General features: G+C 37.9%; 1 protein-coding gene across 1 annotated transcript; it reads left to right on the forward strand.

Annotated features, from left to right (window-relative positions):
- The first annotated feature begins 2,497 nt into the window (after positions 1-2,497).
- LOC110943049 lies at positions 2,498-21,182 on the forward strand. The gene is made up of 12 exons (XM_022184807.1): positions 2,498-2,736; positions 7,020-7,523; positions 7,581-7,694; positions 7,767-8,098; positions 8,312-8,820; positions 8,908-8,976; positions 14,768-14,826; positions 15,620-15,808; positions 15,914-16,009; positions 16,154-16,296; positions 20,561-20,805; positions 20,889-21,182. The coding sequence occupies exons 1-12, from the start codon at positions 2,498-2,500 to the stop codon at positions 21,180-21,182; spliced, it is 2,793 nt and encodes a 930-aa protein (XP_022040499.1).
- The last annotated feature ends 1,708 nt before the right edge of the window (positions 21,183-22,890 follow it).

Raw genomic sequence — 22,890 nt, forward strand, 5'->3', positions numbered from 1 at the left:
CGAACTGATAAACTTTCGGACAACGTGAACAATTTTTTAACTCCAAATCGTACGGACTGTCAAGCGAATTGATGACTTTACTGCAAACCGAAAAACTCTGACAACTGTGAACTCCAAACTGTATGAACTAAGACCAATTTTCCTGTGAAATTTGGCCTTTCAAACTATCTCATGTGACCTGAACACACTTTCAAACTTGATTAATGAGTGGTGCTATATAAATGGACGGTGATGAAACAATTTTTAAAGCAAATTTGAATTGGGCCAAACTAAATGTATTTGGACGGTGACAATTATGTGAGTAGTGGACAGCCTTTTCATTTAATGAGAGGCGGTGATTGTTTTTATAATTTTCTAAAATGATCCAATTGGGCCACTGATTGGGCGGTGAGTTTTTAAATGGCAAATGTGATAGGCACAAATGGGCGGCAACAGTTATAATCTGTCACATGGACTTGACAGGGCGGTGATAAAATCCTTAAGAGCGATCCACGTATATGATATGAACAAATGAGCGGTTCACGTATGTTCAAAAAAACGGTTCCAGATAGTCTTAACAGCGGTTCATAAAGTGTTCCTATGAGAGATCCAGGTAAGGTCTTATCAGCGGTCCACATGTTACACTTTTGAGCGGTTCAAGAACGAATTTTCGAGCGGTTCCAGATATATGGCACCCGCCTATTTGGAAGTAGGTTGAACCGCTTATACGGCACCCGCTTTTAAGGCATGAATTACGGGCGGTTCATGAAGTGATGTCATCAAACATGGACCGGTTTTTTAAGCAAAAATTCAATTTTAACCAAAATTAAGCCGAATTAAGGTCTGAAACTTTCCAGGCTTTGTTAAAACATGATTCCGCACACAATATGTAAATTTGACGCAATTTTGACCGTAAAAAGTTGCGTTTTTCAAAAAAGAAAGGTGTAGAAGCAGAAAAATGATGAGAAACGAGCTGTATATGCGAGATCTCCTCCTCCTTGGCTCTGATACCAATTATAGGATCGGACTTCGACCTAAATGAGTCGTTCGGAAGAGCTCAAATCCGTTTCAGCGGCGGAAACAAAGAAACGAACATATACACAGCTTGTTTCACACTTTAATCCTCTTGTATATTGATATTACAAACGATTACAGTAAGAGGAAATACCGGCAGCATCTCGGTATTAATTCTGAACAACAGTTACAAATGAATTGACACAGTAGCCTATTTATACTAGCTTTGGAACCGCTCCAAATAACATGCCGTAAAGGCGGTTCCAACAGTTTCCGAATAGGCGGTTCCACCTACTGTCGTAAAGGCGGTTCTACATAATTGACCATAAACGCGATCCTCATCATCTAATCTTTCCTGTTGACTTTTGACAACACATGAACCCTTTTCATTGGGCCTTGGATTGGCAACATCCCATTGGACCTCATGTTGGTCCAATCAACATCAACTTGGAATAAAAACTTTTGCAACTTTATATATGTTTTGTCGTTAGTTGTTGTTGATGATCATTGCATAATGATGATGTCTCATGATGTCATCATTAAGCATGATGACATCATGCTTGACCAGATCCGCATCGCAACCCGAACTCGACATTAGACGTAGTCGACAGATGACTGCACCAACAAGTTCGTAATCTGTGTAATGTGCAACTTGCTTATAAAGAAAACAAGGGAAAGGAATTGGGATATACACAGGTTCTGCCACCATATAATCATAATTATTCCAGATTGCCCATCACTGAGCAGGAAATGGAAAATTATGACAAAATGATGTATGGCGAGCCTAGTGATTATGTTACGTATAATCCATCAAAATTTAAAAATGATCCTCAAGCTGATCTCAAGAAACCAATGAATTTTGTTAAAAATGAAAATGTTCAAAATGAATCAGCAGATAAGTCTGATCATGTAAATGAAACAGTAACAAATACAGAAGCTGAAACTGAAACAAAAACAGAATCAGTTAACACACCCGTAGAGGAGATGAAGGAAAGTTCACCAAATTCTGATTCTGTTGAAAATACTAACTGTTCTAGTTTGTGTGCAGAGTCAGTAAGAATAGAAGAGAAGTCTAAAGAGGATGATGAATCACATCAACGATTCTGATGATTCAGAAAACTGCACCTATATGCTTGAAACATCGAATGACACATCAGAAGCTCCCTGCAATAGTGAAAAACTTGATGCTTTTGTTTGTGATAATGAAGAAATTGTTGTTGAACAGGGATCATCAGACGATCTTGGCGGCCAAACAGGGGATTCAGGAATCTCTGATAATGAGCTCAAATCTTCAAGCGGTTCTAATTGTGGTGAACAATCAGAATCTAGCAGCATTGCGAAAGAAGACAGTCAAACTGTCTTAGACACAGACTTCTCATCATCTGAATTACTGGAATCGTCTAATGTCGAGAGCTCAGAGGTTGATCTGACTAAAGAAGAGACATCCATAGAGTCCAATTCTGCAGAAACCCATGGGAACATGAAAACTATGTAGAAGGAATCCATGGAAATCAATCCCACAGTCGCATCAGATGATGAAACTGTAGAAGAAATTATTGTGGAACCCTTCTCTGCAGAATCTCCTGAAAACATGGTCTCTAAAGAAAAGGAAGCTGTAAAAGTCACTTCCACAGACAGTTCATCTATCAATCCCAAGAGTGACCTTAACAAAACAGAGTCAACTGGATCTGTTCCCCCTAAAAAAAGTGGTCACGTAGAAACAGAAGGCCAAAGAGAAAGAATGTAAAAAGGGAAAACCAAAATCTCAAGCAAACAGAACCCAAGCTCAAGGGTAAGGTAACGGATACTTACTCTTGTGCTGACAGCTGTGAGCCGGGTTCATCCAAGATCAAGCATCCTCGAAAGCACTCAGCATCAAATGAATGGAAAAGACATGATCAGCTCTCGAGAATAACACAAGTTGAACTAGATGTCTTTTTCTCAAAAAGGCAGACATGTTTTAATTGTGGAATTCCGGGACACATTGCAAGAAATTGTGTTCATCGTCCCTACTACTCTCGGAACATGTATCATCAGAAGGCTACGCACTCTTACTTTATCAAAAATCAACCTCCCAAAGCAAGGCCTTCTGACAGAGACTGGAATCTTGCTAAACAGGAAAGCCAAATTTTTTTAAAAACAAACATGTTTCAAGAAAAAACGAAAGTTTTTCCATCAAATGAAAGTGTCTCGGACACCAAAGATTGGAAACCTAAAATTCCTGTTAGATCCCAGTCTCCATGTTCGCAACCATCAACTTCTACCGTGTCACCTAAAACCACGAACAACGATAAAAATCATATGATCTTTCGCAAAGTTACTTCCACAGATAGCGATGGTAAACTCAGGTCCACTATGGCCTGGGTTCAAGTCTCTAACTGATTCCGTTGAATGTGCAGGAATGACTATGGAGGTGTTGGTGCATGCATCTGTCGACTTCATCTTGTATCGAGTCTTAGTCTTAGATTGTTAGATCAGGGCACGTTATACGAGAAAACTGGAAAATGTATGTAATTAGATGAGGGTTTCGCTTATAGGGACATAGATAGGTTTCGCTTATATGGACCTTGTAGTTTCGCTTATATGGTCATTGAGGGTTTCGCTCATATGACACGTACCTAGGAGCGAAACCTCAAGCACTATATATAGGTGCTTAAGAGCGAAACCATGTAAGATGGCCTTGTAACTCATATCGAGGTGCTGCCGGTGTGAGATTTATATGTAATCTGTTAGATATCAATACAGAAAGGTGTTAAAAGTGATTTGCTAGCTGTTTCTAAGTCAGATACTTGTTTTCCGCACCTGTATCTGATCAAAACTCCTCTGAACGACTCGTTCAGGTCGAAACACGATCCTGCAAGTGGTATCAGAGCTTCAGGAGGAGGAGTTCTGCAGAGAATAGCTGGAATTCATCGAGATTTCTTACTTCTACACCTTCTTTCTTCAGTTCAGAAAATTTTACCGGTTAAAATCAACTCAAAATTTCACAGATTGTGCATAATTGGACATTAACAAACCCTGGAAAGTTTGAGATCTAAATTCAGAATAAAAATGGACTAAAATTGAACCCGAGTAGGTTTCGCTTATACGTACACTTAGGGATTTCGCTCATTGTTACCATAAGATTTCGCTCATTTGAACATGGGTTTCGCTCCAAGGACCAAGTAATTTCGCTCTTATGACACATTACAAAAGGATTCGCTCATTTGAACATTGGTTTCGCTCCAGTGTCACAATATCATTAGGTTTCGCTTTTGTGGTCACCTGATTTCGCTCCAAGGTTTCGCTTTTGTGAACACCTCAATAAAGTGATTTCCCTCATCAGTCATACTATTTAGTGCATTGATATTTCGCTCTTAAGGACTGTTGTGGGAAAATTTTTGAAATTGAAAAATGGACGAGGAATTTTACAACGCATTCGCTACTCCGGTTACCCCGATCTCTATTACACAAACCACAATGCTCGAAAACGAAACGGGAACAATGCAAAAACCACCCAAACTCTTGAACATTGAAGAATATAAGGGATGGGAAGGTCGTTTCGAAAACTGGGTACAAGCTAACTACCTAGATGCATGGGAGTATGTTGAAACAAAGTATGTGAGACCGTTAAATGATGATGAAGAGGAAGTTGCGATCAAAGATATGAGTGCCGATGACAAGAAGAAATACAAAAATGAGAAAATGATGCTAAGTTTGTTACAACAAGCTGTGAAGGAAGATATTATGGTGTTATTGCAGCATAACGAAAGTTCTTATTCTATCTGGAAAGCAATGTGTTCAAAGTTTGTTGGAAGTCAGGAGATGGTAAAGAATAAGAAATCGCTTTTGAAAAAGGAGTTTGATTTGTTTAGAGGATTAAAGAATGAGAGTACAAAACAAATCATTGAAAGATATTGCAACTTGTTGGTGAACATGAAGAGGTTAAGCATCAACAAAGACAATGAAGAGTTGATTGAAAAACTTGCAGATGCGTTACCACATGAAACTTGGGGAACATATCTGATGATGCTAAGGAACAAAAAGGGTTTTAGCACGTTAACCTTGAGCAAATTCATTGAGAAATTGGAAGCTCGGGAAATGGAACAAAGAAAGATTGTTCGAATGAAAGATTTCGATGGTGAACAAGATATTGGGTTGTATTACAAAGCAGGGGTGAATGAAAAGTCTACAAATCTATCTCCTAAAATAGAAACTACTTACAACGCCAAGAATTCTTCTGGAAGTTCATCATCAGGATCAAACAGCAAAACAAAGTTTCACATCATTTCCGTCTTTTGATCCGAACATTTCAGCAACAAAAAATGGGAGAAAACTTTAGTGCAATATTGTGTTAAATCTTGAAAATGATCAAGATTATTCTGAGGAATTTGCTAAAAACCACATGTCTTTATTGGGAATGGTTTTAGAGTCTTATAGTTGTTTTGTTGCAGGTCGTATTGGAAATCCAATGCTAACCAAGGAAGATTACGACCAGATAGATGCTGAAGAGATGGAACTGATGGATATAAAATGGTGTTTGGCAAGTGTGTTAAGGAGAGCTGAGAAATTCAAGCAGATCACGGGGAGAGATGATCTTCGTGAGGCTAATGTTTCTACTTTAGGTTTCGACAAATCTAAAGTTACTTGTTTTCGTTGCAGGGAGAAAGGTCACTTAAGAGGGAGTGCACCAACCGTGAAGCAAGTGGAGCCCAGAATCCTTTCAACAACAACAATGATTACTACCGTAAAGCCATCTGCCATCAAGTTGCTCAACAACCATCTCAACAACATCAACATCAAGCGCAAACTGCACATGGAAGACCCATAATTGAAGATTCTGGAAAGAGAGCTTGTGTGGATAATCAGGAAGAAAAGAAATCATTCAACTGTGTTGGTGCATTACGTCTATTGACTTCGTCTTGTATCATGTAATAGGATAGGATAGGTTAGAATAACCAGTGCACGAGGTTCGAGAAACAAGAAGTGGTTAAATAGCATGTTGGACCGCTTATATGGACATTGTCCATAAAAGCGATCCACACAACTTACCTGGACCGCTTTTGTGACATGTACGTATAAGTGGTTCCAGAATTCAATAAATAGGTGCATGGTTGATTCATTTGTAACGGCTCGGAACTTGTAACAAAGTGCTGCCGAATTGCTTCCAGGTTGTAAACATTATCAGATTCAATAAAGTGAAGCATTATATTTAGTTTGAGCGTCTAATTCACTGATTCCGCCTTTGAATTGGAAAACGACTCTTCTGATCGACTCATTCAGGGTCAACGACGATCCAACAAGTGGTATCAGAGCTCAGGAGGAAGAGTTCAGCTCAAATTTGATCCGTTTTCTGTCTTCTACACCTTCTTTTTCGATTTAGACAAGTTTCCACGGTTAAAATCGGACGAATTTTTCACAGGACGTGTATTGTTGGACAATTACAAACCCTTGAAACTTTAAGACTAAAACTCGAACTAAAAATGGACAAAACAGCCTTCGAATGTAGGTTCGCTTTTTCGGACATAGTATGAACCGCTTTTAGGTACATTTGAAGGTTGAACCGCTCCAAAAACGTGTTGGAACCGCTCATTTGAACAAGTTAGAACCGCTTATTTGTACATCTTTTAGTCTGGTCCGCGTTTATGAACCGCTCGTATCACATCTTTGGACCGCTCATAAGACAATTTTGAACCGCTCAAAATTCGTGATTGATTTACCTGGCCCGCTCGAACGACCATACATTGGATCGCTTATTCAGACATTCTTGACTCGCTCGAACGATCACATTGCTGAACCGCTTGAAAGTACATTATTGTCTGGACCGCGTATTCAGACATATATTGGACCGCTTTTCTGTCAATTTGTACAATCAGGATCGCTTTTGTGGTTCTGATTCGTTTTGCTCATTAGTCAAAACTAGTGTTCACTCATACGATCGATCTGATTTCGTTCAAGTGTCAAGATTATTTCACAACGTCGAGTGTTAGTGTATTTCAATTTACTTGATATTGTTTGAACTGATTAAATTTGGTTGTTGCTTCCAGGTCATTGATTTTCAGGTATTCAAAGATGTCGAACAATGGAGAAGAATTTTTCAACACATTTTACAACGCATTTACTTCCGAATCGTCAGAAAGAAGATCTGAGATGAGAGAAGTTTCAAAAGAGATATCAGAAAATTTGAAGTTTGAAAATATGTATGGTAGTCAACAAAAACCACCGAAATTGATGAAAGTCGAAGATTACAATTGGTGGAAGAATAGGTTTGAAGGTTGGGTGAAAGCTTTTGCACCGGAAAGTTGGTTAAAGTTAGTGACTGAATACAAAGCACCAGAGAAAACAGATGGAGGGGCTATCGAAGAGAAAGATTTTACAGAATTAGATGTGAAGCATGTTGTGGCTGAATACAGAATGATAACATTGATCAAACAATCAGTTAGAGAAGATATCATTTCATTGCTTGAAAACAAGAAAACGTCAAAGAAATTATGGGAAGCTTTGGAGAGAAAATGCATTGGGAGTAATGAGATTGTTAAAAACAAGAAAAAGTTGTTGCGTAGAGAGTTTGATTTGTTTAGCTGCTTGAAAAATGAATCGGTTTGTAGTATGCTTGAAAGGTTTGGACATTTGAAGATGGAGTTGACAAGGCATGGAATTAGTTATGATGAAGATCTGATGGTAGATAAGTTGTTTGATTCGTTACCAAATGATCAGGAATGGCAATATTTTGCGCTTATGTTGAAAAACACAATTAAGCAAGAGGAGTTAAAAATTGACTTGCTGATTGAAAGGCTTGAAAGCCATGAGTTAGAATTGAAGAGATCGAAAGTCAACATTCCATCGCATCAGCAGAATGTGGAACTTTACTACAGAAGTCGTATACCACAAGCTGGGTCTCCAAAAACAGCTTTTTCTGCTGAAAGCTCGAATTCAGTGAACAAAGAAAGTCTTCACAGTGGTTATCACATTGGTTCTACGTCTTCTTCAAATCAGTCTGATGCGAATTTTTCGTGCAATATCGCGATAGATTTGAAGAATGGACAAAATCTTAATGATGAGACGGCTAAGCAACAGATGGTCTTTTTGGCGTCAGTATTGGAATCATATGAAGGTCTTGTTGCAGGTAAGATTGGAAATACCAACTTGACTAAAGAGGAGTATGATCAAATAGATTCTGAAGAAATGGAGCTGATGGATATCAGATGGGCTATGGCAAGTGCTGTTAGACGTGCGCAACGTTTTATGGAGATCACGGGGAGAAAGTCGATTGGAGGGCCATCTACCAAATTGGGTTTTGATAAATCCAAGGTGACATGCTTTAATTGCAAACAAAAAGGTCACTTCAAACGCGAGTGCCGTAATTCATATGTTGCTGATGACTCTGAGAATCCTTTCACTGAAGATTATTACAAACGAGCAATTTACCATCAGAACAAGTCTGAGCCACCAAGATTAAAGCAGCAGGAAGAGAAATCAAGAGCTCTTGCGGTCATTTATGATGATGAAGGATATGACTGGAGCAAAGAAGTTCTTCCGGAAAAAGATGCTGTTGGGTATGCATTTGTTGCGAATGATGAGCATGATAAATGGTGGAGAAGAGACAGAGCAAGATGGGAGATTGGCAAGTTGTATGCTCCGTTTCAAGAAGCACAGAGAGCTGAGAGGTGGAGTGAAGAGTTGGAATGTTATTTGGATCCGTATGGTAATCCGGTGGTTGATCCAGCGAAAGTTGATTTTGACGCGGTAACTAATGCGTTTCCAAGTGAAGGTGTTTACAACACAAAAAGGCTCTCTGACAAAAACTATTTGGTGGAATTCATGAAAGAATTGAAAGAGATTTTTGAGGCAAGTCTACCGAAGGTGGTAGAGATGAAGAGGAGAAAAGAAGAAGATTTGAAGAAAATGATTGAAGAAGTCAAGGCTGTGGTAAAGATTGATGCTGAAGAAAAGACTGAAAAGATACAGAAGACAGAGGCAGCCGATGTGTCGTCAATCACTGAGGTAAGAAAATTTTCTGACTCATTAAATGATGAAGTGATTGTGGATAAAGAAAACAAGTGCAGGAATTGCATTGAACAATGCAAAAACTGTACTGAAAAAGAAGATAGATTAAAAACAAAAGTTGCTGAAATGCATAAACTTGAAAATGCTTTAAAAGAAAAATGTAAAGAAAGAATTGAATCGGAACAAAATTTGAAATCAAGAGTCGAGAAATTAACACAAAAATGTGAAAATCTTGAAAATGAAAATATAGTTTTGAAAGAAAAATGTTCTACAAAATGTGTTGATTGCATTAAAAAAGAATCTAGATTTCTAGAATTACAAAAGCAATATGATTCTTTAAAACGATCAAGTCAGAGAATACAAGAAGCTTATGATACTTTGAAGAGCCAAGTCAAGAGTTTTGATCAACGTTTGTCTGAAACTTTAGTTACTAAAGATTTGTATGAAAACCAATTTAAAGAAAAGCAAATTGAATTAAACAAGCGTGTTGATGAAATTGCGAATCTTAAACAAGTCTTGGCTGAAAAAGAAAAGATTGTTTCAAAACTTCAAAGTTATCATGACTCTTCGTACATTCTCGAACGTATTTTCAATATCACACCTGATAACAAAGATACTAATCATTGTAAAAAGGGTATTGGTTCAGAATATCATCAGGTACCACCACCATTGAGAGACAATTATACTTTTTATGATGAGGAAAAGGTGGCAAAGGGTTTGAACATAGCTGACCAATTACCTGACAGTATCGATGTGATTTACACCAAATCTGATGATGCTAATGATTCAGAGGTGGTGTGTAAGGTGGTTGATAGTGTTTTGAAAGATGAGTCTACAAAAGGTAAGTCTGAATCACTGGATGAAGATGAAGGAAATCTTTATGATGGATATCTGAAAGATACAAAATCTGAGAAAAATTTGAATGATGATTCAAAAGGATTGGTCTATACCATGATTGGATCGGACAAATTATTCTTGGATGTGGTTTTCCCGATTCAGAATGTGATTTCAGAGAAATTTGACAAAGTTTTCAAGATGGTTGAAATTGAGAAGTCTGAAATGTCGAAGTTTGCTGGTAAAGGTTTCAAAGGGTCTTATAACAAACCTGGTTCTAAGAAGAAAAACATGAAGTCTGGTTTGGGGTATAAGAAGAAACATAATCGAAACAGAACTGAAAGGTCTAATTTTCAGACAAAAATGAATTTTATTCAAGGAAAAAGTTTCACCGAAGAAGAAAAATTCAAAATTGGAAAACAATCTAATGCAGAGTTTGAGGCTGTGAAAGAAAAACAACAACAAGCAACGGATGTTTCAAAGAAAGTTTGTTTTAAATGTGATCAAATTGGCCATGTTGCACGAAAGTGTGAAAATCCAAAGTCAGTTGATGTTAAGACACAGAAATCTGAAAATGTGAAACCGAGGTCAACCAGATTTGATTCGAGACAAACTTGGAGGTATACAACAAACAAGTTTGCCTCTAATCAAAATTGGAAATCAAACCCGAACAGGTTTAATTCTAGACAGACCTGGAGTTCTCACACATCATGGAGTCGGAAAACATCGGTTGGTGTGACAAAATCTCAAAAGATTTGGAAACCTAAAAATGTTGTTCAAACTCAAAAGGTTCAGAAAGAAACAAATTTTTACAAAAGAGGTACTCCGAAAGGTCAAGTGTGGTCTGTTAAGAAAAGTGTTGAGTTGATAAAAGATGAGAAACAGAAACAAAATTGGAAACCAAAAACAACTTCTGAGGAATCAGATGTGGTTGCTTATGATGCAAACGTTCCACCGCTTAAAGCTGAAAATTTTAAAATTCAGGTTGCTAGAATCAAGGTTACACCTAAGGCTCCTGAGGCCTGGGTGGACACCATGTTTGATTAAGTGGTTGGAATTGCCGGAGCTTCCTGGATCGCGAAGCATGAATCGGCATCTATCTTTATTGATTGAAATTTTTATGACAAATTGTTTGTGTATTTGATAAAGTTTGAATGTGCAGCTGCTAAATGCTGATGAAGATTGTGAGAGTATTGCACAGGAAGAGGTTGAAGATCCCTGGTTTTGGTCAGACAGGGAGTTTGTTGGTTGTTTTATATGAATTTGTGTTGTGTTTGATGTTTGTTGGTTGTGTTGGTTTGGATTGATGTTTGGGATGTTTGATATTAGTTTTCTTAGAATAAGTAGTGATGGACTATGCCGAAACCCTCACGGCGGAACAAACATGATTACTCACAAGTTGAAGAATGGTTTTCTAATGGTCAAAATCAATGGGTTGTAAATCATGGGGGTACGTTATATTTTCTGCAAAACAGAGCATGAGAAGCAGAAAATGGATGGCGAGACAAAGCTATCAGTATCGGTTTCTCAAATTTCTTTAATGGTTTTGCATTTTAGGGGGAGAAAAATTGTTAGAAAATACAAAAACATTAGAAAATTTGAAAAAGCCAAAAACATGATAAAATCAAAAATTTGAGTGTTGCGTAAAAAGAGGAAATGATAGTACATCAGTAGATAGTTACAGTATGCTAAAGAAATGTAATGATTAAACAGCATTAAGCAGTCTCACTGATGATATGTCGATAGGTTTTTATACATTTAGTAAGCTTTTTCGGGATATAAACCTAAATTCAAACTTGCTTATTTCGTGGGGAACACTACTTGGATATATAGGTAACCCCTGAAATCTCGTTTGAAAGGTCTCGTATTCTGATATACTAGGTGTTTATACTCTATGATGTCTGGGGTATTATTCCGGGACTTCTGCTGAACGGTGGTTCTGACCTAGTCCCTGGCTAATACTTTCACCAAAATGCTTGAAACATAGCATTATAGCCCTCAGCTGATTAGACGATAAAATTGATAATCAGTTGTTGTAGCTGAAAAGATTCTCTAAAGGGAACACACTGCAAAGTCGAAGCTGATATCTCTCTGCTGAACGGAAGTTCTGACCTGAGATCCCTCAGTTCTCGCATACCCTAATTTATGTACAGACATCATTGTAGTATTCTTACCTGTAAGACTGAATATTGGGATTCTGGATACGGGAGTATATTCAAGAGGTGGGACACATGAATGAGTTTAAGTCATAAAACATCTAAATCGTATCCTGAATCAGTTGAAATTTGTATGAAAATTTAAATGGATCAGTATATCGACAATCTAAGTGAATTGTTAAATTCTGAGTATGATTTAAAGCTTAACGGTGTCACACCCCCAAAATCCCACACGCGGAGTACCACCGCTTGGAGGCATGACATGACCAGGATCATGCCATCAATCATATCAAACATAGTATTTAATAATCAAAAGTAGTTAATACAATTCATAAAGATATGACTGATGTTTCAAAACCAAACATTGTTTAAGTAGCGGAAGCATAGTAATAAAATTCTCAAATGTAGTTATGAGTTCAATTAACGTTCGCGATCCAATTCCCACAACGACCTGCTCCCTCCTTGTGCAAGCTCCAATATGTACCTAAGGTCCTGCAAGGCATGCAGCAGATAATCAACAAACTAGTTGAGCGAGTTCACAGTTAATAGTTTAGTTTGGGTAATAGTGCGTTTGTTCAATTAAGTTTCATATCGTATCAGTTCCATCGCGGCCTCACAGGCATGTGTGCGAAGATTAGGTTCGTTAGTTCGCGACCGTAGTCTTTACCGACCAGGGTGTGTGCGAAGGCAATTGATCAGTTCGCGACCATAGTCTTTACCGACCAGGGTGTGTGCGAAGGCAGTTGAGTAGTTCGTTCGCGACCATAGTCTTTACCAACCAGGGTGTGTGCGAAGGCAGTTCGACAAGTATCATTTAAGCATGCACAAATAATCATCCAACCCATTCCCACCCTGGGAACCCATGCCTTGGCTGTCTGAACTCACCTTGGTTTGCTCGGTATGCTAGGTTATGCACTCACAAGTAATTAATCACGTCCTATTGTATGCACGTATAACAAATCAGTTCATGTTCGCAATGATACGCATGCAATTTAATGTTCACATAACAGTCAGTTTGCATATCGGCACAACACGTATTGTTTCACATCAAATCATCAGCTAGTGTACACGAATACCAATGTTAACATTCATCACCAAGCATGGCATGCCAAATAAATCAAGCATACATTCAATCATTCAAAGTATGTTCATAACCATATATCTTTCGATCCACTCTTATCTTTCGACACATTAGTGATCTTTCGACAAACAGTTATCATAGTTATCTTTCGGACCGAATGTTATGTTTCGAACCTACCGTCATCTTTCGACCAACTGTCATCTTTCGGTCAACCTAATTATGTTTCGGTCAATGCTATCCTTCGGTCAATGCTACTATGGTTCGAAGGACAAGTATCTTTCGGTCACAACAACTATGTTTCGAATAACTACCATCTTTCGATAAATATCAGTTACGTGTTTCCTAAATTTACTGAATTTGTTACATTGTTTCCAAACATAACAATTATCAATCAACAGGTTTCCAATTTCTCGATTAACATACAGCCGATCAAACAAGCATATTTCATATATTCCATCTCAGGAACCCTAACCGAAAATCATGAACAATAACCATATTCATTCGGATTACTATTAAGACATAACAACCTCATGTAAACTGATTTCATAATAACCCGATTTCACTAATATATCAACAAGTTATCAATCCGGAGCATACATCGTCACAGTAACATAACAAGCATCATTGAATCGATTTAAACTTATTATCATGCAATACAACTACAAGATCATCTTTATACGATTCATATCATTCAACATACAATCAATTCTAATCGTTCTAATCAAAGCATGTAATAATAATAACATCATTCAATCACTAAAACACAATCAAACACTAACCGGATTAGGGGATTGAAACTAGTGGGGTTTCGGGTGCACAAGAACTTTCAGCCGACTACAAGACTTCGAGAGAGAGAGAGAAGGGTATTAGGGTTTTTGAAACTAACAGCCGGTTTACATGCATCACGTATATAAACGTATCACAGGAATGGGCCAAGCCCATTAGAAAGACTGGGCCGAAAGATGTCGAAGGATAGAGTCCTTGGTCGAAGGATATGTTTCGAGATCCTTCGAACCGAAAGTTGATCCTTCGAATCGAAGGATATGTTTCGAGATCCTTCGAACTGTATGTCATGTTTCGCGATCTAGACTAAGTGTTTTAATAATAATAATTCTAATATTATTTTTTCCACCACAGCAAGTAATCACATGTAGGCAAAACGACAATACGTTTCATTAAAACACAACGCGTACAATTTCAAGTCCACAATCCAAACAACTAAACAGTCAAAGTCAACGCGCATTTAATGCGAAAGTGAAAGTCAGAAACTCGAGTTGTCACAAACGGTACTTGTGACTTGTCATAAACTGATATGATCCTCTGACGCATAATCAAACAAAAATATTGTTTGTAAATATTGTTTGTATATATTTCTTTACAGCTTTATATTTTCAGAAAACACAAAAAGATTTTGATTTCTGCGTTATTTTCGATAAACCGATGTCTGAGTTGCTGAGTTTCGAAATCTAAGTATGCTGATTGTGATTCTGAAAACAAAACGAGTTCATTAATTTGAAACTTGAAATTTCTTGGAAAATTTTCAAAAACATGTATGATATCTTCAAGGTCATTAATTTGAACTTGAATGATAATTTGTGAGGGAATTGGATTCTTTATATTGCCATATCTGTAAAGTTTGTTGACAGGGGGAGTGTATTAGAGAACATGTTTAATGAATTTGAAAATATTGTTACTTATGAATGTTTGAGAATTACAGGAAAGATTCAGATTACGTTCCCGAAGAGCTGAGGTTAAGGGAGAGTCTGAAGATAAGATGTAAGTGAAGAAGAGCTTGTAGCTGGAAAAGCAAGGTGATGATCTCTAAAAGCACGGAAGCTTGACGAGAGGGGGAGCCTACTGATGATGAAGTTGTAAAGATGATCAAAGAGAAAGATTGAAGGATTCTTATATGGTTGCATTCTGAACAAGTTGGCAAAGATGATAAAGACTGAAGAGGTGGCATAACAGAGAATGTTCACTGAAGACTTCGTCAATATCCGAGGGGGAGTCTGTTGGTGCATTACGTCTATTGACTTCGTCTTGTATCATGTAATAGGATAGGATAGGTTAGAATAACCAGTGCACGAGGTTCGAGAAACAAGAAGTGGTTAAATAGCATGTTGGACCGCTTATATGGACATTGTCCATAAAAGCGATCCACACAACTTACCTGGACCGCTTTTGTGACATGTACGTATAAGTGGTTCCAGAATTCAATAAATAGGTGCATGGTTGATTCATTTGTAACGGCTCGGAACTTGTAACGAAGTGCTTCCGAATTGCTTCCAGGTTGTAAACATTATCAGATTCAATAAAGTGAAGCATTATATTTAGTTTGAGCGTCTAATTCACTGATTCCGCCTTTGAATTGGAAAACGACTCTTCTGATCGACTCATTCAGGGTCAACGACGATCCAACAAACTGGGATAAATATGTATCAGCTGATGGAAAAGCTTGTTTGATTGATCAAGATGATGAAAAGTTACCCGAGGGTTTTAGCTGGGAAAATTTTACTTGGGATAACTATATTCCTGATCAAGATACAGCTTACACTGCTTTTGTTGCCAGAGTTGAAGAAGAAAGTGATGATGATACTGAATATTATGCCAGACAAATGGAAAAACATCTGAAGATGATGGCAGAAAGCGACAGCGAAGATGAGAAGGCAAAGAAGAAAAAGAAAAAGGTAAAGACACCGGTTAGCGGCGATGATGAGACAGTACCGGTAGTGAGAAGAAAAGTGAAAGAAATTCCAAAGTTTGAGATTAGTGAAGAAGCCATTGCAAAGAAAAGTCCAATAACTTGTGAAAATTGTGAAGCTATAAAGAAACAGAACAGTTCATTGATCCACAACATGAACAGATTAAAAGAATCATATGAGGTGTTGAATAAGGCAATGAATATGTACAACGACACAAGTGAAGAACAGGCTACAGCAATGAAAACACTCCATGGAGCGTTCATGGTTAAGCAAAAAGTTGTGAACAATTATATTGAGAAGTGTGCTGCTCTTGAACAGAAACTTGAACTTCAGAGAATTGAAACTGAAAGAGTTAATCATTTGTTGAAAAGTTACTCATGTTCGTCTTATGTTATTGACAGGATTTATCCGACAGCTGAAAGCTTAAAGGCATTTGAGGACAATGACGTAACTGAAGAAAAGAAAGTCTCAGAAAAAAAGATTGAAGAAAAGACTCCAATGAAAAAGACCAAAAAGAAGAAAGGCACTGTAGAGACGACATCTGGTAAGAAACAAGGTGTCAGTTACAACAAGTGTCCACCCCCTTTGGAAAATGGATATTTGGCTAGAAGTCCAATTGATGAAAGAGTCAAAAAGGCAACAAACTTACAATGGGAGTCGGAGTCGTCAGTCAATCTACCAGAAAGTATTGATGTCGTTTATACATCGCCTGACACTGATCAACAGTCTCAATTGATGAAGATAGTGGTGGATCATGTGTTAGAAAATGATGAAACAGAAGAGTCAAAGTCGGAGTCCACATCAGAGTCAAAATCTGAGTCAAGCACTCCGGGTCAAACTGAAAAACAGGACAAAATAGTGTATGATAGAGAATTCATGTTATCAAAATCTAATTTGGATGATGAACTGTTTAAAGTTGCTTATACTTTGAATGATTCTGACAAATTACATTCTGATAAGGAATTTCCAATAAGAGGTGTCAAAACTGAACTGATAAAAAAGGTTTTCAAACTCACAGAAATTAACATTTCTGAAATAAAAGACTTATGTCTTAATGAAAAAACCTAAAAAATACACCTCAAGAGTACAACAAAGATTAAACAAGAAAAAGGGTTACATTTCTGGTTCTGGTTTCCGAAAGAAATCAAATCATAACGGTAATTTCAAAAAGAAAGGTCTTGGTTTTACTCCAACAGAAAAATAAAAAATATGTTCGTGATTTTAAATCCAAAATGACATTTGTTTCAGGAATGTCAGCAGATGAAGAAGAAAAGAAAGATTTCTGGAGGCAGTCAAACAATGAGTTCCTTGCAAAGAAGCAAGATGAAATGAAGAAGATGGCTGAGCAGAAGAAAGATACGAGAACCTGTTTCCAATGCAACATTGTTGGACATATTGCGAGAGATTGTTCTAAGGCAATACAATCAAAACAGGGAGTATCTCGTAAACTCAAAGAAAAAGTGGTTGAGTTTGAATCACCAATTGATAGAACCAAATTGTTTAAAAATTCTACATTTGAAATTGGTGAATGTTCAAACAAGTTTTACAAGAAGAGAGCTAAATCTGACAACCAGAAATGGGTTGTTAAGAAGGCTGCTGAAAGCTCTAGCAATGATTCTGATAGGTCAAAATTAGAGGAGCTATCTTCTGGCGATGAATCTGACTCCACAAAGTCAGATGAGCCACAAGTTGTTTCGAAAAGTGAAGCTATTTTAAAAGATGAAAAATCAGTTCCGATTGTGAATGATGGGGATTTTCCATCACTTCGGGCTGAAAATTATAAAAAGAAAATTGGTAAAATTGAAATCTCTAACCAATTTTATAATGACAAACAGGAGTTTGATGCTGAGAAGGTCTTTAACCCCAAGGTAAAGCATATCTTTGGTAAAATGATTGACTGAAAAGTCAAAGGGGTTAAAGAATTTTATGAGAAGAAGAGGAAAGGTAAGAAACCGAGTGATGGTGACTCGGAGACACCCAAGGCTGGTCATGCTTTCGTGGATATTTTCTTCAACTGAAAACCTGACTTGCCGGAGCTCCCAGGTGGGTAAGCGAGGAGCAGGTATCGGCATCTTTCTTGAAGATTTATTCGGTAATGTCAATCATTCAAACGGTAAAGAGGTTTGCTTTTGTTTTGTTTACAAGTGGTTAGGAAATTTGATTGTGCATACTTGCATATGGTAAATCAAGGACATTAATTTGTACTTGCATTTTCCTACAAGTGATTAAAAAACAATATGATGAACCACATCCCCGAACCTTTTATTGATAAACCTACAAGTGGTAAAATCAATCAAACTTATTTTCTGGAAAAACCATTTTGATTAAAACAAACTTAAGTGTTTTGAAATCTAAATGGGAAAATAGTTTGTTGATAGGGGGAGTTCTGATTGTTTATGCCAAAAGTGGATGGCGATTTGATGCGATTTGATATCGGTTGTCAAGTTTTGTACAGTTTGATTGACATTTCATGTTTCTAGTGGGTCAAGAGTCTAGTTTTTTTTTTTCAGTTTTTCTTTAATGTGTTTGCATTTTAGGGGGAGTAGAAAATTTCAGAAAATCCAAAAACATTAGAAAATTTGAAAAAGCCAAAAACATGATAAAATAAAAAAAAATGAGTTTTGTTGTGAAAAAAGGAAATGATAGTACATCAGTGGACTGTCACAACATGCTAAAGAAATGTAAAGATAAAATGTGATAAACAATCTTACTATGGATGTGTCGGTAGGTTTTTACACATTTAGTAAATTGTGACGAGATATAAACCTAAAAATCAAACTTGCTTATTTTGTGGGTTAACAAAACTGCTTGGATATATAGGTAACCCCTGAAATCTTGTTTGAAAGGTCCCTTATTCTGAGATACTAGGTCTTTATGCTCAGTGATATCTGGGGTATTATCCCGAGACTTCTGCTGTATGGAAGTACTGACCTAGTCCCCGGATAATGCTTTTTGCAAATGCTTGAAACATAGCATCACCCTCAGCAAGCTGATGAAACAATAAAATTGATAGTCGCTGCTGTTGTAATTAAAAGATCCTCTAAAGGGGACACACCAAAAGTCGAAGCCGTCATCTCTCTGTGTATACGGAAGTATCGACCTGAGCTCTCACGGCCCTCGCACATAACCCCTGAACAGATATCATTTGTGGTATACTCACCTGTAAGACTGAATATTGGGATCTGGATACGGGAGTATATTCAAGTAGTGGGACACACGGATAAGTTCAAGTTCTTAAATCATTAATATCGTATCTCAGATCAGTTGAACTTTGTGTGAAAATTTAAGTGGATCAATATATTGACAATCTAGGTGAATTGTTTAGAACTTAAAATGAAATTGAAGCTTAACGGTGTTAGTGACATGTCTCATTAACTGATATGATCCTTTTACACAAACTCACAAAAATATTGTTTGTAAATATTTTCATTTTTGCATCTTGTTGTTTCTACACTTTGTGTTAGTCTTTGTCTTTACAAGTGGTGTCAGTTAATTTCTTCCACATAATTTCAAAAAGATTTTCGGTGTGTTTTAGCATAAATTTTGAAAAATTCAAAAAGATTTTAGATGACTGATATTGAATAGCTGATTTTCAAAATTCCAAGTACTAAACATGATGAACAGATGGTTTGGGAGAGTGTGTTGTTTTGATAAGAAAACCGATATAGTTGCAAGTGGTTCATCAGAAATGAATTGATATATATGTTTGAGATAGTTTCAGATGTTGTCTATATGCTTTAATGTTTATCATAAAACTTATGTTTGTGGTAGAGTTTTATGCAGGATGAGTTAACATTTGAGGGGGAGTACATGTTGGTGATGATGAATTTAAAGATGTCAACATCTAAGAAAAAGAGATGAAGATAGAGAAAGAGAAGACCAGAGACTGATCAAGACTGAAGAATTGAAGACACAGCATTGTCATGACTCGATAGTTGACTCGTCAACATCTGGGGGAGTCTGTTGGTGCATGCATCTGTCGACTTCGTCTTGTATCGAGTCTTAGTCTTAGATTGTTAGATCAGGGCACGTTATACGAGAAAACTGGAAAATGTATGTAAATAGATGAGGGTTTCGCTTATAGGGACATAGATAGGTTTCGCTTATATGGACCTTGTAGTTTTGCTTATATGGTCATTGAGGGTTTCGCTCATATGACATGTACCTAGGAGCGAAACCTCAAGCACTATATATAGGTTCTTAAGAGCGAAACCATGTAAGATGGCCTTGTAACTCATACCGAGGTGCTGCCGGTGTGAGATTTGGATGTAATCTGTCAGATATCAATACAGAAAGGTGCTAAAAGTGATTTGCTAGCTGTTTCTAAGTCAGATACTTGTTTTCCGCACCTGTATCTGATCAAAACTCCTCTGAACGACTCGTTCGGGTCGAAACACGATCCTACAGGAGGGCTATCTTTAGACTCTGGTTTATTGATAGTTGTTGTTCTAGACACATGACGGAAGACATATCCCAGTTGAATGACATCAAGATATTCGACAGAGGATGTGTCAACTTCACTAGAGGAGAATCAGGAAGAATCACCATGAAAGGCACAGTAAAAAATGGCGTCCCCACCTTTTCAGATGTTAACTATGTCCCTGAACTTAAGCACAGTCTGCTGAGTGTATCACAGATGTGTGACAAAGGAATGGAAGTTCTCTTCACCAAGAGTGGCTGTGTCATTTTGAAACCAGGAATTCTCATACCTGAAGACTGGTTTCTGATTGAAGCTGAACGAAAAGGCATTGCCTAGGTGAATGATATGAACAAAGCACCTACTGATCAAGTTACTTGTTTGTTTTCAGAAATTGTTGAACATGATGCTATGCTGTGGCACCATCGGTTGGGTCACCTTAACACGAAAAATTTGAATCGATTAGCAAAAGGAGGTCTCGTCAGGAACTTGCCAATCAAGGATTTCATGCAAATAGAGAAATGTGACGCATGTGCTCGAGGAAAGCAGCATCGTCGGCCTCATAAGTCCAAACCTGTTCACACCACTTCAAAGGTCTTGGAACTGCTGCATATGGATTTGTTTGGTCCGGTCAATGTACTCAGTATCGGGGGAAAGCTTACTGTTTGGTCATCACAGATGATTTTTCTCGTTTCACTTGGGTATTCTTCTTGGAGCAGAAAAGCGAGACTGCTGGTTTAATTAAGAAATTTGTAATACTCATGGAGAATCAGTCAAATGAACGTGTAAAGATTATCCACTGTGACAATGGGACAATATTCAAGAATGCCGAGCTGAACGAATTTTGTGCCCTCAAAGGAATCGACTGTCAATACAATACAGCAAGATCCCCTCAACAGAATGCGGTTGCAGAAAGACGCAATCATACTCTTATCGAAGCTGCTCGCACGATGCTGATAGATTCGGGTCTTCCACTAATATTCTGGGTAGAAGCAGTGAACACGGCTTGCTAAGTTTAGAATCATGCCTTGATCAACAAACGTCACATGAAAACTCCATATGAAATAGTTGAAGGTCAAAAACCCTCAGTGCAACATTTTCACACTTTCGGTTGTCCGTGTGTCCTTCTCCTCATGGAATCCACAGGAAAATTTGAAGCTCGAGTAGATCGATGCTATTTCATTGGATACGCTAAAAATACTTCTTATCGTGTGTACAACAAGGTCAAGAAGTAGATCGTGGAAGCATATCATGTGGATTGGCTGGAAGAAAATCCAAAAGACGCTTGCATGGGACCTGATTGGCTATATGATTATTCCTCTTTGTTTAAATCATTTCCTATTCTGTTTGATGAAATTGTTGATGCAGGAGTTACAGCAGCAGATATGCCTATTCCCGTTGAAGATGAAGATGAGGATGTGCCCTTGCAGAATCTAATCAGAAAACTCACTGTGAATCCATCAGGATTCGACAAAGAAACTACAGCACAAAGTCACTCCTCCACTGCTCAGGAGCCGATTCCTGAACCTTCAATAGATAACCCTAATGGTGAAGCCAACAACACTGAAGACTCTGCTGGACCGTCAAACATTCAAGGAGCCTCTTTGTTTCAAGACGCAATTCCATCAGATTGCACTTTAGATTCGCGCGTGATCAACACCATTGCACCAAGTGAGGGGGAGCCATCTGGAATGGCATCCAGAAGCTTTTCAAATTTGAAATCAAATTTGCAAGTCCCTGCAACAGCAATTCCACAGTGTGTTCAGAAAAGTCACCCAATCACGAATGTCATTGGCCTAGTATCTGCTGGTGTTCAGACCCGCAGCAAATCTGGAGACATCAACTTGTGCGGGTACTCTTGCTTCATATCCCAGGTTGAGCCTAAAAACATTATTGTTGCTTTGCAGGAACCTAGATGGGTTGATGCGATGCATGAAGAGCTCAATCAGTTCGAACGACTTGGAGTATGGAAGCTTGAGAAGCTGCCCCAAGGAAAACGAGCTCTTGGCACACAGTGGGTATTTCATAACAAGTAAGATGATTATGGAGTGATTGTAAGAAATAAAGCCAGATTAGTAGTCCAAGGTTTCAGTCAGGTCGAAGGTTTAGATTATGATGAAGTATATGCCCCAGTTGCACGTCTGGAAGCCATCCGTATTTTCCTGGCATATGCATCCTTTATGGGCTTTACAGTCTATCAAATGGATGTAAAGACGACATTTCTTTATGGGAAGGTCAAGGAAGAGATCTATGTTGCTCAACCGTCGGGCTTCATTGATCAAGAGAAAGAAGGCTATGCCTACAAGCTGGACAAGGCTCTGTACGGTTTGCATCAAGCACCTCGTGCATGGTATGCTACCCTAATAGAACATTTGCTCGCTCATGGGTACACTCGAGGGACGATCGATCAGATGTTGTTCATCAAACGTGTTGACAAGGACATCATCCTAGTTCAAATACATGTTGACAACGTCATTTTCGGATCGACTAATGATGCTCTTTGCAAGGAGTTTGAAGAGGTCATGAAAAGGAAGTTCGAGATGAATTCCTTAGGAGAGATGACAATGTTTTTGGGCCTGCAAGTCCATCAGAATAATCAAGGAATCTTGATTCACTAAAGTAAATATGCAAATGACGTTCTTGCAAAGTTCAGCATGACAGATTCAAAGCCAATAGACTCCCCAATTGCAGAACGACTGTTGTTGACTGAGGATCCAGAGG

This window comes from Helianthus annuus, chromosome 5 (assembly GCF_002127325.2).
Source record: "Helianthus annuus cultivar XRQ/B chromosome 5, HanXRQr2.0-SUNRISE, whole genome shotgun sequence".
NCBI classification, from domain to species: Eukaryota; Viridiplantae; Streptophyta; class Magnoliopsida; order Asterales; family Asteraceae; genus Helianthus; species Helianthus annuus.